The 18,130-nt window shown below is 35.3% G+C and overlaps 1 protein-coding gene across 1 annotated transcript in view; it reads left to right on the plus strand.

Annotated features, from left to right (window-relative positions):
- MSH4 (mutS homolog 4) overlaps positions 1-18,130 on the plus strand; it is a 98,920-nt gene that overhangs the window by 11,904 nt on the left and 68,886 nt on the right. The window contains exons 3-7 of the mRNA XM_021678131.1: positions 4,304-4,464; positions 6,008-6,118; positions 7,870-7,985; positions 9,032-9,205; positions 13,749-13,921. Of these exons, the coding sequence (XP_021533806.1) occupies positions 4,304-4,464; positions 6,008-6,118; positions 7,870-7,985; positions 9,032-9,205; positions 13,749-13,921 (735 nt within the window). The remainder of the gene's footprint in view (positions 1-4,303; positions 4,465-6,007; positions 6,119-7,869; positions 7,986-9,031; positions 9,206-13,748; positions 13,922-18,130) is intronic.

An 18,130-nucleotide genomic window follows, 5' to 3' on the forward strand; every position in this document is an offset into this window, starting at 1 on the left:
CTGGTTGTGGGGCTTAAACTCATGACCCTGAGATTAAGAGTCACATGCTCTACCCACTGAGCCAACCAGGTGCCCATTAGGTCCTTTCTTTAATTGTGTTGTTTAAGTCTGTATCACTAAAGACTTCTTTGTAGAGGTATATTAAAAACTCCCATTATGATTGTGGACTTGTCTATTTCTCTAGTAGTTCTGTTAATTTTTTGTTTTGCATATTTTGAAGCTATTTTAGTAAGAGCCTAAAAATTTAGCATTGTTATGTTGTAATAGGAAATGACTCTTCATCTCTAAATATACTTTTTGCTTTAATGTATATTTTGTCTGCTATTAATACAACAATTCCTTTTCTTTAGGTTACTGTTTATATGATATATATTTAAAAAATTTTTGACTTCCAAACTTTTACCCTCAGGCCTTTGTACATGGTATTTCCTATGCTTAGGAACACTTTCTTCCCCTCTTCATACAGTCAACTCTTATTTATTCCTCAAGTCTAAGCTTAAATGTTATATCTTACAGAAAGCTTTCTGTAATCCTATAAGTCTAGGTTGATTCTCTCTACTACGTGCTCCCATTTCACTTTGCATTTTACTAATAATATTGGTATTTAATTGTCTTTTTCTCTGCTGCTCTATAAATTCCATGAAGGCAGAGACTATAGCAGTCTGGATCTAATTTGAAGATAGAACCATATAATGATTTAAACAAGGGAGATTTAACATAAAGAATTATTAAACTATGATAACAAAGTCACTGTAGGATATAAGAAAACTCTGTAAGGTACTCTAGAACTGAGGGGAGGCCCAAGAGGTCCTATTAGGAAGCGTGCTCTTTTCAGGGCTCATCTCCAAGTCTGGGGTATAGATCTCCTTGGAGAAAGTCAAGTTGAACCTACTAAATGGCAGAGGCTGCAGGTTTGCCAGGCAAGGATTGGTCCATTGTCCCCCTGGGAAGTGGTGCTATATGGGGCATTTAATGTTGATCAGGTTAGGTACTCACAGTGTGGTTGGCCAGGTTAGCCTTGGTAAGAAGAAGTTCATGATGTTGAGCCCATGCATATCCTTGCCACCATGGCTGCTTTGTTCATAGGTCTACTAAAGAAGCACTGGGGTGGCTGGGAAAAGAGGCTAGTTGACATCTGCAGAGTGTAGCATTTTGTCTACCTGATTATTAAGAGTCCCCTCTATAGTAGTTGCCCTTTAGTGGGCATTCACATGAGACATAAATATTTTCGAAGTTTATGCCCATTCAAAGAGGTTCATCTGCATACTTTCCCCAAGCTTTCCTTTTTATTATCTTCCAGTTCTATTTCTTCCAAGTCCCTATCCAGCTAGACCATTACCAACTGCTTATGAATGAGTCTAAATCTGTACTTCTGGTACAGTACTACCTCATTCCAGACATGGTAGATAACCAAAGGTACTGCTCAAAGTTCTGCTCAACAAAAGATCAAAGTGAACAAAACAGCTAAAAAAATTAGAATAAAATAGTAATGCATATCAAATATCTCACAGTGAAAGAGGAGTTTCATAGCAGAAAAGCAATGGAAGAAATTAGAAAGGAAAAAGATTGTGTATACAAAAGCAGAAATAACTTTGAGAGATCAAGATTGGTAGCAACTATAAATCATTTTCATTGATTTATAAAATTTTCATAAACAGATGGAAAACATTAAGATTTAGTAAAAACTGTATAAAAAGACATGAATATATCAAAAGAAAATATAGAAAACAAATGGATATGTTAAATTCTGTTCAATTTTGATAGTAATTTTCAAAAATACAAATTCAAGTGTCAATACATTAAATTAGGACCACAGGGGAAGGGAGGGAAAACTGGGGAGAAATCAGAGAGGGAGACAAACCATGAGAGACTCTGGACTCCGGGAACTAAACTGAAGGTTACAGAAAGGAGAGGGTAGGGTGATGGGGTAACCGGGCATTAAGGAGAGCACATGTGGTGATGAGCACTGGGTGTTACACACAACTAATGAATCATTGAACATAATAATAAAAAAGTAATAAAAAATAAATTAAAAAATAAATTAGTAATAATAATATAATACATTTCAGAAGTTAGTAATGGTAAAGACACAGTAAAATTGGTTTTTCTCGTATACTGCTGATGGAATAAAAAATTGGAAAAAAAAGAATTGATATAGGGGCACCTGGCTGGCTCAGTCAGTAGATCATGTGTCTCTTAATCTCAGGGTTGTCAGTTTGAGCCCCACATTGGGTGTAGAGATTACTTAAATAAACTTTAAAAAAAATGGTACAATTCTGAAAGAAATTTGGCAATATATATGAGATCCTTAACAAATGGTGGTTTTCCTTTGTTCCAGTAATTGACTTCTAAGGATCTACTTTAAGGAAATAATAGACCCACAAAAAAGCTTTAGGCACTAGAATGCTCATTATATTATTATTTACAACAGAGATAACAATATAAGTGTTCTTTTAGAAGTTTAAGGGAGATATCTTCTGAGTGTACTAAATTTCCACTGGAACTTGTTATTTATTTTCCAATTAAAAATAGGAAGGTCATATTTTATTGCAGAATTAAACTGCTTTCATAGATCTAATGTAAACTCAATCATAATGTATGAATAAGATGGCTTTCACGGCAAAGAGGGTTTGGAGATCTAGACATAATACATTTTTAAATGAACTCTTAAATTGACGCTAACTAGGATTACATAATTGTTTAATTTTGTAGGCATTATAATAGAAGAGTAGAAAGAGTAGAAAAAAATGAATCTAGGTCAGGGAGGGAAAAGAGAGAGGAAATGAGTTCTTTTTTTTTTTAAATATTTTATTTATTTATTTGACAGAGAGATACAGCGAGAGAGGGAACACAAGCGGGGGAGTGGGAGAGGGATAAGCAGACTCCCTGCTGAGCAGGGAGCCCAACACGGCGATCCCAGGACCCTGGGATCATGACCTGAGCCAAAGGCAGACACTCAGCCGACTGAGCCACCGAGGCACCCCTATTGCATTTAATTTTTATAGTTTGTGAAAAAGGTTTGGTATTTCTACTTTCAAGATGAATGAATAAATGGTAGCTTTATAAAGGTTAAACAACTTACCTGAATATTCATTGTTTGTAAGGTACAGATCTCAAAATCAGTAATAATATGTAAAGGTTAGGAGCACCAGATCTGGAGTCAGGCTGCCTGTGTACAAATTCTGACTTTATTAGTTCCATCCATGCTTCAGTCTCCTTGAAGGTAAATGGAGTAAATAATGATATCTATTTGATAGAATTGTGAAAATTAAATGAGTTAATTCAAATAAAGAATTTAGAACATTCTTGGCACATTAATAAAGTATCCAACATTACATATATAGTTACATACAATTGGAGTTTATAGTTATATAATATTTTATTCTTTTTTTTAAAGATTTTATTTATTCATGAGAGACAGAGGCAGAGGGAGAAACAGGTTCCCTGTGGACCAGGGAGTCAGATGCAGGACTAGATCCCAGGACCCCAGGATCAGGACCTGAGCCGAAGGCAGACGCTTAACCCACTGAGCCACTCAGGCGTCCCTATAATATTTTATTCTTTATAAAATGCATTCATATATATAATCCCATTTGATCCATTCATACCAGCTCTTGAGTTAGGCAGGGCAGTTACTACATTTTGTGATTTTTGATTATTTATTATGAAGTAATTTGCTCAAATTCATATAGCTTTTAAACAGTAGAGTAGGATAAACAATCTAGGTTTTCTCATCCCAAATTCAGTGTTCCTTCATAACTCCATTCCAATGAAATGCAAAATGGGGGAATGTATAAATTATTTCTAATTTTGAAGTTAAGTTTTGGCAAAATACTTTGAGAATTAACATTTTTATTTGGTCGGGATATTAAAAGTTGTTTTTTGATGAGGAAAAAAAAGTTATTTCCTTGGATATTAAGAGCCATGTCCTAAACTTGGTGCTTTGAGATCTTATTAGAAAGAATGAGAACAAGCGTGGAGGACACAGGGAAGGGAGGGAAAACTGGGAAGAAATCAGAGAGGGAGACAAACCATGAGAGACTCTGGACTCCGGGAAACAAACTGAGGGGTGTGCAGGGGAGGGGGTTGGGGAGTTGGGGTAACAGGGTGATGGGTATTAAGGAGGGCATGTGTGGTGATGAACACTGGATATTATATGCAACTAATGAATCGTTGAACATTACATCAAAAACTAACGATGTACTACTATATGTTGGCTAACTGAACATAATTAAAAAAAGGAAAGAATGAGAACATACTGTTATTAATTTTTATACACTTTCTTTTTTAAAAAATTTAACAGCTACATCATCATCTGCAGTTTCAACACACTCCCCATCAGTTATTGTAGCTGTTGTAGAAGGTAGAGGACTTGCCAGAGGTGAAATAGGAATGGCAAGTATTGATTTAAAAAGCCCACAAATTATATTATCTCAGTTTGCAGACAATACAACATATGCGAAGGTAAGTATTTATACTGTTAGAAAATGGTTGACCTAGTGAGCACTATGTAGATTTTCAAGTCACTGCTTTCCTAATTAGTTTACTTTTTCATGGAATAAAGTTTATTCACAATTGTTCTAATGTAGGCTACTCTGAATTAAAACTGTTTTACATCTGATTTTAATTTTTTTAATGTATTTTGTCCTAAAAATAATGTGCTTTGCTGTTATATGAACATTTCAAATTACTGTTAATTTCTAAAATTAACCTCTTCAAATTAATAGTTCTTGGACTCATTCCAAAGATTATATATTAATAATGCTATTGCCAAAGTGTTGTTTCCACTGAACAGTATTTGAATTCTTTTTCCAGAGTTCAGGGAAACTGGTCTTTTAGGTCAGTCATAATTTAGCCTCTTCTTGCCTTCACTTCCTATCACTTATCATTAATTTGGGCCACTGGCCTGTTGTCATGGAAATTTCTGTCATTTACCAGGTAGAAGTAATCTGCTTTTAATCTCTATATTCTAAAAAGTTAGTTGACCCAATTTCTGTTACTAAATATATATATGCTGTGTTATTTTTAGCATTTTATTGTTTTTTTTTTTTCCTTTTCCTAATTCCTCTTTATGGTTTCTCAGTACATAGATTTCCTTTTCCTACCTAATAATTAATTGTTTTAACATAGCTAACAACCTACATGATACTAGTACTGCATGTAACTTTATCTCTGGGTATTTCACATTTTTATGCAATTTAAAAAAACATAGGAAAAAGCTTTTTTTAAAAACAAATGTTTGGCAAATTGATTAAGAATTTCTGTGTCTGGGGGCGCTGGGTGGCTCAGTTGTTTAACATCTGCTTTTGGCTCAGGTCATGATCTCAGGACCCTGGGATGAAGCCCCACATCAAACTCCCGCTCAGCGGGGAGTCTGCTTCTCCTTCTCCTTCTGCCCCTCTCCCTCACTCATGTTCACTCTCTCTCTCTCTCTCAAATAAATAAATAAAATCTTTAAAAAAAAAAAAAAGAATTTCTGTGTCTGGGATAGTTCTAAGAAATGCACCTATATTGTGAAAAGAATAAGTTGTAAAACATATGTTTCTCATCTGTGTTTCTATACTGTTCAACTTCTAAGCTGTACCAGTGTGGTCATAATGATTGAATCACCATAGTTATACTTTTGAATGTGTTTATGTTTTTTATGGAGATGGATAGAATACCAAATAGAAGAATTAATTTTAAAACATCTTATATTAGGAATATATATCTGATAAGTTCAAATTAATTTTTGAGCTTAGAGCTGTTACAAATTATTGTGAAGTAAAATATAACCTATGTTTATTATATTTTATATATATGATATATTTATATTCATATAGCATATATGTGTAATATATCACTTTTAGAAATATATCTTAACTGACATATATAATTAGAACAGTTGTAATTTTGTGTATCTGTGAATTAATTTTAAGTACTTATCTCTCAGAAAAATATGCCACTTGTTTGGTTTTAGAGAATCCTAAGCTTACATTTAAGAAATTATTTATTCAAATTATTTTAGGTGATTACTAAACTCAAAATTTTATCACCTTTGGAAATAATAATGTCAAATACTGCTTGTGTTGTGGGGAATTCAACTAAGTTGTTTACTCTGATCACAGAAAATTTCAAGGTGAGTGATTTCTATTCTCAATAGTAACATTCAAGTCTTACCTTATTTAAAATCCATTCTATAATAGCATTCTGGAGAACAATAATTTGAACAACTTTATATTTACCCTAAAGTACTCACTAAATACAAGTCCTAAACTAATGGACAGTTAATACATAAAATGAAAATGACAGGGCATCCACTTACTTGATCTGGCACCCTTGATCTACCTTAAACACCATCTTTTTTTTTTAATTGTAGGTTACTTCTGTGAGGTTTAAGATAATTATGATGGCTACAGATTGATGTGATCTCAGCTTATCGAATTCAGAGAAAAAATATATTCTTTCTTCCAGTGTCCATATATAAATTCCAGGGAAGGACCCTAATGGGCCCTGCTTTGTTCATACTCCCACATATTAGACTAATTACTGTTTCTCAGGGTAGAGGCACTATGATTGATTAATCCCTGGTCATTTGCTTTCTGTGGGGATACAGGGCTCTGTAATTGACAGTTACCAAACCCACATAGAATGTAAAATAGATGAGTCCTTCAAAGGCAAAAACAGCATATATTCACTACACTTGAGATGTAGGGCAGTATGGCATAGTGCTTAAGAATAGAGGAGTCAGACTGTGCTTGTTTCAGATCTTGACTCTACATGATCTTGTGCAAGTTAAGTTACTTTTTTTCATCAGTAAAATAGGGACAATAATCTACCTCCTAGAGAATTGGTATTTTATATAACATAATTAGAGAAATGACCTCATTGATTTAAGGTTACTTTTGGGCAAAGCCCTAAAGGAAGTGAGAGACAGAGCCATAGAAGTATTGGGGTAAAAGTATTATAAGCAGAGGGGAAAAACCAGTATTATTATTATTGTCATTATTACCACACTTACCATAAAAAAAACCTTCATTAGAAGAGAAGCACTATGAAGTGGAAGGACTTTGTAGCCAGAGAAGTCTAAATTCAAGTCTCAGTTCTGGCACGTATCAAATGTATGATGTTAGAAAAACTACTTGACTTTTTAGAATTTGACTTGTAAGAAAATTGTAGTTAAAACAAGACTTACATCGTAGAGTTATTGTGATGATTAACTGAGATAATTTAAAACAGTCTTGGTGCATAACAAATTCCCTATCTCCTCATGAATTTTTTTTTTCCCTGTCTTACAGCTCTTTCATAGTCCATTGTTATTATATTATCTTTCTTACATATTGTTTTTATTCAGAGGAGGTAAACCTTTTACTCTACAACTTCATGCTTTTTTTCCTACTCCTTTAAAAAAGTTTCATTATCTCCTTTTCTTCTAAATAAATTCACCTTATGTATATAACATCTCATAGATTTGGTAGCTGGAATTGATATTTTTTTCCTCTGCAGCTAATACATTATAAGGATCTACTCTATCTCAATTATAGTATAGAATATGTAACACCAAATGTAAAACCTGGGTGGTGATGTTGCTGTAGAATAAAGTTAATAGAAGGCAGAGGTTCTCATGTTTATTTTTTATTATTGTACCTACCACATTCAGTTAAATGTCATGTGAATATGGTCTAATAAGAGCTATAGACTGCTATGATTCACTTAGTAAAATAGATAATCATTCTTTTTTTTGTAAATCATTAAGAAAATATCTTATTTAACTCTGGAAAATAATAAATAATAAAAAATAAACTTTATATGACATTGAAGCCACCTAAGCAGTTTTGGGGCAACTGCATGAAACTTAAAATTTATTTTGAAATTAAAACTTCTTTTCAGAATGTTAATTTTACTACTATCCAAAGGAAATACTTCAATGAAACAAAAGGACTAGAGTACATTGAACAGTTATGCATAACAGAATTCAGCACTGTCCTAATGGAGGTTCAGTCCAAGTAAGTTATGACTTAAGGAAAATGTTAAGTCTGTAGTGTGAGTTCCATGAGGGCAAGGTCTTTTGTTCGTTTTGTTTTCTGCTGTATCCCTAGAAAAGTGCCTGACTTACAATACATACTCCATAATTATTGAAATAGTAAAATAGTTAACTAAAATTTATATACAAGGCATATTTTGCTAACTTAATTTATACAGAATTTTTCCAAATTGGTCATAATCTGTTACCATTATGGTTGCTGCTCACTTTACTTTGGAGTGAATTGCTCAAGTAGCTACAGTAACCTAGAAATGTGAGACACCGAGCTGTAGTCCTGTTATTTCATACATGTACTCCTAAGAGATTCAGCTAGGACAGGGAATGATATTTTTAAAAGGATTTTTTTTAAAAGATTTTATTTATTTGATAGAGAACACAAGCAGGGGCAGCTGCAGGCAGAGGGAGAGGGAGAAGCAGACTTCCCCCTGAGCAGGGAGCCCAACGTGGGGCTCTGTCCCAGGACCCTGAGATCATGACCTGAGCCGATGGCAGATGCTTAACAGACTGAGCCACCCAGGCACCCTAGAAAGGGTATTTTTTAGAACATAGTAAATAGATACTTTCTTTGAGCTGGGTTGGACTAATTGTGTATTCAGTTAATCACAGTAACTAAGCTCACCAAGATCATAACATACTTTTCTATACATAGGAACCTCCTAACTCTGTCAGACCTTTTCAACATTATTTGAATTCTTAGAATGGTACATTGACACAAGTTACCACTGAATATTATCTTCCAGCCTGTGATTTATTGGAGTTGTTAAGTGTCAGACTTCAGAAAATTGTCTATCAACTTTTATGTTTTAGAGGTTATTTTGTTAGTTTTCAAAAGTAAAGAGCACTGAAAAAAAAAATAAAGAGCACTGGGTGTGCTTTTTCCCTTTGAATTTAAGCAGTGCTATGCAAATATTTATAATTTTCCTAATAATAGGGTGAAATAAATGTTTTATAGCAATACTTTGTTTTATTCTAAAGATTTATAGTGAAGTGTCATTGGTCACCTTTCAGGTATTACTGCCTTGCAGCTGTTGCAGCTTTATTAAAATATGTAGAATTTATTCAAAATTCAGTTTATGCACCAAAATCGCTGAAGATTTGTTTCCAGGGTAGTGAACAGACAGCCATGATAGATTCATCATCAGCCCAAAACCTTGAATTACTAATTAATAATCAAGACTGTAGGTAAGATCATCTAAATTTTTTTCTTACAAAATATATCAGTGTATTTTATTATGTCCTATTTTTCTATGAATAGTTATTTTACATTTCTGTAAATTGTTTGATATAGAAATATTGAATAAACATACCTTTAATCATTGTACCATTGTTGCTGAACTGCTCAGATGTTTCACGAAAGTCAAATTTTAAAAAGGTATTTGTATGAAACAACAAAAAACAACCCATTTCAAAACTAGGCAAAGGACTTGAATGGACATTTCTCCAAAGAAGATATCCAAATGGCCAATAAGCACAGTCATTATGGAAATGCAAATCAAAACCCACAGTTACTACTTCACACTCATTAAGATGGTTATTATCAAGTAAGTAGAAAATAAGTGTTGGCAAAGATGTGGAGAAATTGGAACCCTGGTACATTTATCATGAGAATATAAAATGATAGTCATTTTTGGAAACAGTATGGTGATTCCTCAAAAAAAGTTAAACATAGAATTACCATATGATTCAGCATTCTACTTCTAAGTGCGCATACCGAGAAGAATTGAAAGCAGAGACTCAAAGAGATACTTGCAGACAAGTGTTCACAGCAGCATTATTCACAGTAGCCAAAAGGTGGAAATAAACCAAATGTCCATCAGTGAGTGACTGACTAGATAAACAAAGTAAGGTATATACATAATGTACAATGGAATACCATTCAACCTTATGAGTGAAATTCTGATATATGCCACAAGATGTATGAACCTTGAAGACATTGAACTAAGTGCAATAAGCCAAACACAAAAGGAAAAATATTTTATAATTCCACTTAGATACCTAGACTAGGCAAATTCATAGAGACAGAAAGTAGACAAAAATTATCAGGGACTTGGAACAGTAGGGAGTAGGTAGTTACTGTTTGGTGGATTCAGAGTTTCTGCTTGGGATGATGAAAAAGTTCTGGAAACGGGTAATGGCAGTTGTACAATATTGTGGATGTATCTAACAACACTGAATTGTGTACTTAAAATGTTTAAAATGGTAAAATTTATGTTATGTGTGTTTTACCACAATAAAAAGAAATTGTATCCAGATTACCACAAAATTGGAATGACCAGCTTTATTAAAAGCATCAAGTACAGGAAATTTAAGGGGCTATATAATTATTTGAGAAGGTAAAAATAGTTGAATCAACTTGGTCTGTGGTGTATGACTAGATTGCTGGTTTTACTGGCTTATTACTAACTTTAGTTAGAGTACCAGGAATATGAATGGTGAGCATGAGAGAGAGAGAGAGATAGGGAGAGGCACAGACAGACACACACACAGTGTTTATAGATTTCATAGTAGGGTACTTCAACTAGAATTAACACATTAATAGAAAATAATATAATCAACATGGTGATGGTGAGGCAGAAATGCATTAATACGGGGTTGGTTTGGTACAAAGAATTAATGAGGAATTACAGTGTAGAGGTGGAAACACCTAGTATTATTAATATGTACTAAGTATGGTGATAAAATTTGCATAAAAATGATGGGATCTTGGAGAGAGAGAGTTAATTGGGCTTGGGTTAAGGGTAAAAGGGAAGTAGTTAGGAAAGGCTTTCTAGAGGAGATAATACCTGAGGTAAGTTTTGAAATATAAACATAAATATAAGTAATCCAGATGAAGTAGAAAAGGTGGTAAGACAGTAAGTCTCGAAAGCATGATTTTCTTCTTTTTTTTAAAGATTTTATTTATTTATTTGAGAGAGAGAATGAGATAGAGACAGAGAGAGCATGAGAGGGGGGAGGGTCAGAGGGAGAAGCAGACTCCCTGCCGAGCCGGGAGCCCGATGCGGGACTCGATCCCGGGACTCCAGGATCATGACCTGAGCTGAAGGCAGTCACTTAACCAACTGAGCCACTCAGGCGCCCATCGAAAGCATGATTTTCATTATAACAATATGGTATGTGCAAGGAAACTAAAGCTATTTAATATTACTGATTGGTAAAGTGCAAGTTCGGAGTAAGTAAGCTTGGAGTAGTTAAATAATTAGCTTTTGGTAATTAAATATAACATTAGACATCAATGAAAGGGATAAACTTAAAATGGTTATGATTTTTAGTATTAAGAGTATTGAAGGGAATAAAGAGTACTTTAGACAATTGAAACCTTAAGGTGCTCAGTGCAAATTTAGAGCCATAGTTGTTTAAATATCTCTATTACTTTGTATATTCTTATTTTGGCTTCACTCTCGATTATGTGAAATTGCCAGACATTATTTGCTGTTGCAAACTTAGAAACATAGGCTGTCTAATTTTGTTAATTACTTATACTCTAATCATCAAGAGCAGTTTAAATCTATCTAGGTACTGTTGATACTACTTTTAGTAAGAGTAGTACTATATGTAACACTTTTAGTTATCCATCAGTATAGTAGGCTCAGTTCCTTTGCAGTTCCATTGGCTAATGATGGTCTAAAATTACAACCTTAAGGAATTTATAGTTAATTGTAGCTATTATTACTTTTCAATTTAGTCAATAAGGAATTTTTTTCTTCTTGCTACTTAAAAAGGATTAAAATAATATTATTTGGAAAAATTCCTCTGTCATTTACTTTCTGTGTTATAATAACATAGAGTAACATAGAGAGTCAATAACCAAGGCTGATAATTACTATAAAGTGTTTATACTTTGTCACATTTAATAGTTCATCATTATTTATCATTATCATTGTCAAACATTGCTTGAGTTCCAGCTATATATTACATGATAGGATATTTGACCTCTAGGAGTTCATATTATAGTTGAAAAGGAGAAATTGAGAAGCCTTTTCATAGACTTGAAGCAAAGAATTTCAGGTTAAAAGATGGGATATTCTACCTGCTGAACTATCTGAATAGCTCTAACACTTCTGTAGACTTGTCACCTGTTCAGAGCAGTTTCACTCTTTGATTTCTATAGCAAATGGCAGGTTTGGGTATGTTGCTCACTTCCTTGGTTCCTGTAGAAGCCCAATTCTCAAAAAGTAAATGCCTGTGATGACTCTACTCCCACCCCTGACCAGGACTTGATTTGAGTAGTTCTCTAAAAATTTGTTTAAATTGATATACCAGGGCACCTGGCTGGCTCAGTTGGTAGAGCATATTTGGTCTCAAGGTTGTGACTTCAAGCCCTAGATTGGGGGTAAAGTTTACTTAAAAAAAAATTGATATACCAAAAATCTGCTAGTCCGATGACTAAATTAAGAGTCATTCTTGTTTTCTACCCTCTCTTAACCCGGATTCAGTCCACTAGTAAATCCCCTTGACTCAACCTTTAGAATACATACCAATTCTGGATCACATCTTACCATTTCCAAGGCTACAGTCCTAACCATTACCTCCATCATTTTAGCCTGGACTACTATAATTACCCCTACCTTGTTTCTCTGCCTTCTTTTTACCCTCCTACATTTAGTCTATTCTTGATCTAGTGGGCAGACTGTGATCCTTTTAAACTAGAAATCAGATGTGGGAACTCTGCTGCTGAAAATCTTCCAGTGGCTCCCATTACATTTAGAATAGAGTCCAGACTCTTTACCATGGCCTACAAGGACTTCTATGTCCTGGTCTCTGTCAGCTTCTTCATCTCCCTCCATTTTCTTTCACTTGCACAGTTCCATCACACTTGATCTTCTTTCTGGTTCTAGATCCAAAAAGACTTCCTGGGCTTAAATTACTGTTCTGCTTTGCCCTTTTTAACTGATAACTCTTTTCTTGTTATTTAATTATTAGGAAATCTTAGACAAGTAAGTTAATTTCTTCGCACTTCAGTTCCTTCCCTTGTAAAATGTGGTTAAATCTAGCATCTACTTCACACTGGTTATTAGAATTAAATAAGTTAATATATGTAAAGTGCTTAGAATATTGCCTGGCACATACTTAGTGTTCAATATATGTTACCTATGCTCACCATCATTGTCACCATCATCTGCATCCCATCATCATCTTTGCATGGATACCTTTTGAATTCAACTACCAAATGCATATATAGGTCTCTCTCAACCAACTTAACTAAAGCAACCCTCCTGGTCATTCTCTATGCAGTCCTGTTATGTTTAACACTTCCTGTACCTGAAATTATTTTCTTTCTCTTTTATTTGTAATTCTCTTAACTTCTTAAATTAGAACAAAGTGATTAGTCACTTTTTTAAATGTAAAAGCTCTTTTCCCCTGTAAAAGATATATTACTGTTATCTTGCTATTATTGATGGAATGCCATGGAGTAGAACATTTTATATTAGTCTGAATATTCCAGCTGACCTATGAAAAAAGTCATTAACTAAATGCAAGAAGATACTGTTAATTAAAGCCTTGTTCATTGATAGCGTACTTGGGATCTTATTTGAAATATATATCCTCAGGCCTCATCTCAGACTTACTCATCTCAGACTTAGAATTCCCTGTGTGATTTGTATGCACATTAAAGTTTGAGAATCACTACTGTAGATTATAGGATTATTTAGGAAGTTAAATGGTAACCTTTTTTTGATTTTTCCTTGTATACTTAATGAAATTTTCCTAATTTGTATTTTCAAAGGAATAATCACACACTCTTTGGTGTCCTAAATTATACTAAGACTCCTGGAGGAAGTAGAAGACTTCGTTCTAATATATTAGAACCTCTAGTTGATATTGAAACCATTAACATGAGATTAGATTGTGTTCAAGAACTACTTCAAGATGAGGAGCTCTTTTTTGGACTTCAGTCAGGTAAATGAATTATCACCTAATTTTATGAATACAAATTATTAAACAATACATTGTCTTTTTATAAGAATACTGGTCATACTGGATTAAGTCTCATCCTAATAACATTATCTTAACTTACATCTGCAAAGATCTAATTTCCAAATAAGATCACATTCAGATACCAGGGTTTAGGACTTCAAAATATCTTTTTGGGGACACAATTCAACCCCCATAACATAAGGTAAGAGAATTGCCTTTGGCATCTGGCTATTTGTTCACTCGCATGGCAATACAGTTCTCTTCTTAAACCTATAGGAAGGACAGGATACGTACTACTCCTAGGCCAATTCCTGGTTCCTAGCAGTTTGATCTGTCTTTCATACCCCTACTCTCCCAACCATTCCACATGGTGTTCTGGTACATGAAAATCTAGGAGGCATTGAGCAAGCTACAAAGAAATTATTTTTTTTAAGTTTATTTTTTAGTAATCTCTACACCCAACATGGGGTTCAAACTCACAGCCCTGAGCTCAAGAGTTGCATGCTCCCCGACTAAACCAGCCAGGTGCCCCACAAAGAGGACATTTTTAATTGTAATCCTTTTCTTGTTCACAGCAACATCTTTTTGGCCGACCTGTACCTGGCCTTCCATGTTATACATAAGTGCCTAGAATATGAAGTTATTTAATTATGTAATGTTAGTCAAACTCCAACAGTTGTCATCTTTTTAAACTTTCTGCTACTAAATATGCAGTTGCCCTTCTCTTGCCTGTAGCTAACTGCTCCACCTATGTTCTGGATACTGTCTTTGTACTCATTTGTCTCCTGTATCTTTAATACCTTTCTCTCTTCCTCCTGTCTTTCCCATCTTTGTAAAAAAAAAAAAAAAAAAAAAAATCTCGCTGGACTTTACCTTCTCCAGCTACCACCTTATTTCTCTCTTCTCCCAATTCATACGTAAACTGGTTGAAAGACAGATTTTCTGTAGTCACTATCTTCTCTTCACAACATTTCAGTCTGCTGCAGTCTTGTTTCTGTGCTCACTGTGTGAGATTCCTCTAGTCAAGGTTACTGTTGCAAATGTTATTGGTTCTTTGTCAAGATCCTCTTGGGTCTGTTTTACCTTTCTGTGTACTCTTTTTCTTGCTCTGTGTGGCTTTTGCTTCTACTGGCCCACCTGTGGAATCTCATTGGAATCCTGGCCCCAGACTGTTAGAGCATTTTGCTCTCAAGAAGTGTGCCAAAAGTGCCTTGCAGCCCTTAAATCACTGAATGAAGTGGGAATATGAAAATGCTGCTCTTTCTGAAAAATTTTTATTAAAATTCAATTTAGTTAACATATATTGTATTATTAGTTTCATGGGTAGAATTTAGTGATTCATTGGTTTCATATAATATCCCACTGGGGTATTACATTACATCAAGTGCCCTCCTTAATGCCCATCACCCACTCAAAATGGATGAAAGATCTAAATGTGAGACAGGAATCCATCAAAATCCTAGAGGAGAACACAGGCAGCAACTTCTTTGACCTCGACCACAGTAACTTCTTACTAGACACGTCTCTGAAGGCAAGGGAAATGAAAACAAAAAACTATTGGGACTTCATCAGGATAAAAAGCTTTTGCACAGCAAAGAAAACAGTCAACAAAACTAAAAGGCAACCTACAAATGGGAGAAGGTATTTGCAAATGACTTATCAGATAGAGGGCTAGTATCCAAAATCCTTAAAGAACTTATCAAACTTAACACCCCAAAACCAAAAAATCCAGTCAAGAAATGGGCAGAAGACATGAACAGACATTTTTCCAAAGAAGACATCCAAATGGCCAATAGACACATGAAAAAATGCTCCACATCTCTTGGCATTAGGGAAATACAAATCAAAACCACAATAAGATAAAACCCTGCCCTTTTTACATTGGTTTGGTGAAAACCCTGAATATAACTTAAAGTCCAGGATTCTTCTATAGGATCAGTTGAAGTTACCTACTATAGGACTTTGCCTGAAATTATACTTTTGCTTGTCTTTTTCCCTTCCCCATCCTTCTCTCTTTTCCTGTTTTCTCTTGGAAGCATATTTTTAAAAAAATTATTTAAATTTTAGTTAACATATAGTGCAATATTGGTTTCAGGAGTAGAGTTCAGTGATTCATCACTTACATACAACACCCAGTGCTCATCACAAGTGCCCTCTTTAATACCCATCACCATCTAGCCCATCCCCCCACCTACCTCCCTCCATCAACCGTCAGTTTTTCTCTATGGTTATGAATCTCTTGGGTGGGGCACCTGGGTGGCTCAGTCAGTTAATCATCTGCCTTCAGCTCAGGTCATGATCCCAGAGTCCTGGGATTGAGTCCCATATCGGGCTCCCTGCTCAGTGGGGAGCCTGCTTCTCCCTCTCTAAAAAAAAAAAAATCCTTCGGTGCCTGGGTGGCTCAGTCGGTTAGGTGTCTGCCTCAGCTCAGGTAATGATTTCAGGGTCCTGGGATGGAGCCCTGCATCAGGCTCCGTGCTCATCACTGGGGAATCTGCTTCTCCTTCTCCCTCTGCTGCTCCCCGCCCCTCCCTGCTTGTGCTCTCTCTCAAATAAATAAAATCTTTAAAAGAATCTCTTATGGTTGGTTTCCCTCTCTCTTTTTCCGCCCTCCCATATGTTCATCTGTTTTGTTTCTTAAATTTGGAAACACCTTTTTTTTTCCTTAAGTAGGCTCCACATCCTGTGGAGCCCAGTGTGGGGCTTGAACTTACAACCCTGAGATCAAGACCTGAGCTGAGATCAGGAGTTGGACGCTTAAGCGACTGAGCCACCCAGATACCCCTGGAAGCACATTCTTTTTTTTTTTTTTTTAAAGATTTTTTATTTATTTATCTGAGAGAGAGAAATGGGAGACAGAGAGCATGAGAGGGGGAGGATCAGAGGGAGAAGCAGACTCCCCGCTGAGCAGGGAGTCCGATGCGGGACTTGATCCTGGGACTCCAGGATCATGACCTGAGCCGAAGGCAGTTGCTTAACCAACTGAGCCACCCAGGCGCCCCATGGAAGCACATTCTTAATAAATCACTTGCACATCAGTCCTCATGTCAGGATCTACTTCTGAAGAACTCAGCCTAAGACAGTCATCTACAGGTTCATTGTTGTTAAATTTAATGGACACATTAGTTCTCTTATTTGAACTCCAACTTATATGATACTCCTAAATATCTCTTATTTTTGAATTACTGTCTTTCTTTTTTTTGCAATTATACAATCTCCTGATTTTCTTCCTACTTCTTTGGAGTTTTCCTTCCTTTTTAGCTCTGAAACTCATTTCTTTAAAAAGTTTACATGACAGGAAACAACAAATGTTGGCGAGGATGTGGAGAAAGGGGAACTCTTTTACACTCTTGATGGGAATGCAAGCTGATACAGCCACTCTGGAAAACAGTATGGTGGTTCCTAAAAATGTTAAAAATAGAGCTACCCTACAACCCACAATTGCACTACTAGGTATTTACCCCAAAGATACAGATGTAGTGAAAAGAAGGGGCACATTCACCCCAATGTTCATAGCAGCAATGTCCGCAATAACCAAACTGTGGAAGGAGCCGAGATGTCCTTCAACAGACGAATGGATAAAGAAGATGTGGTCCATATATACAATGGAATATTACTCAGCCATCAGAAAGGATGAATACCTACCATTTGCATGGACATGGGTGGAACTGGAGGAGATTATGCTAAGTGAAATAAGTCAAGCAGAGAAAGTCAATTATCATATGGTTTCACTTATTTGTGGAACATAAGGAATAGCACAGAGGACCATAGGGGAAGGGAGGGAAAACTGAATGGGAAGAAATCAGAGAGGGAGACAAACCATGAGAGACTCTGGACTCCAGGAAACAAACTGAAGGTTACAGAAGGGAGGGGGGTTGGGGGGATGGGGTAGCCAGGTGATGGGTATTAAGGAGGGCATGCGATAAGATGAGCACTGGGTGTTATATGCAACTAATGAATCGTTGAACACTACATAAAAAAAAATGATGTATTATATGTTGGCTAATTTAACATAATAAAAAAAAAGTTTACATGAATATCCAGTCAGAACCAACTGGTTATCTCCCTTGAAATGTTATCTATATGGATTTCCAAATAGACCTCAGGACTGTGTACAATCTTGGAATGTCCTCAGAAAGCTCTGTCATTGACCAGGTAACAGTAAAAACTTCAGAGTCCTTTCCTTCACAT

The sequence above is a fragment of the Neomonachus schauinslandi genome, chromosome 4 (genome assembly GCF_002201575.2).
Source record: "Neomonachus schauinslandi chromosome 4, ASM220157v2, whole genome shotgun sequence".
Lineage (NCBI taxonomy): Eukaryota > Metazoa > Chordata > Mammalia > Carnivora > Phocidae > Neomonachus > Neomonachus schauinslandi.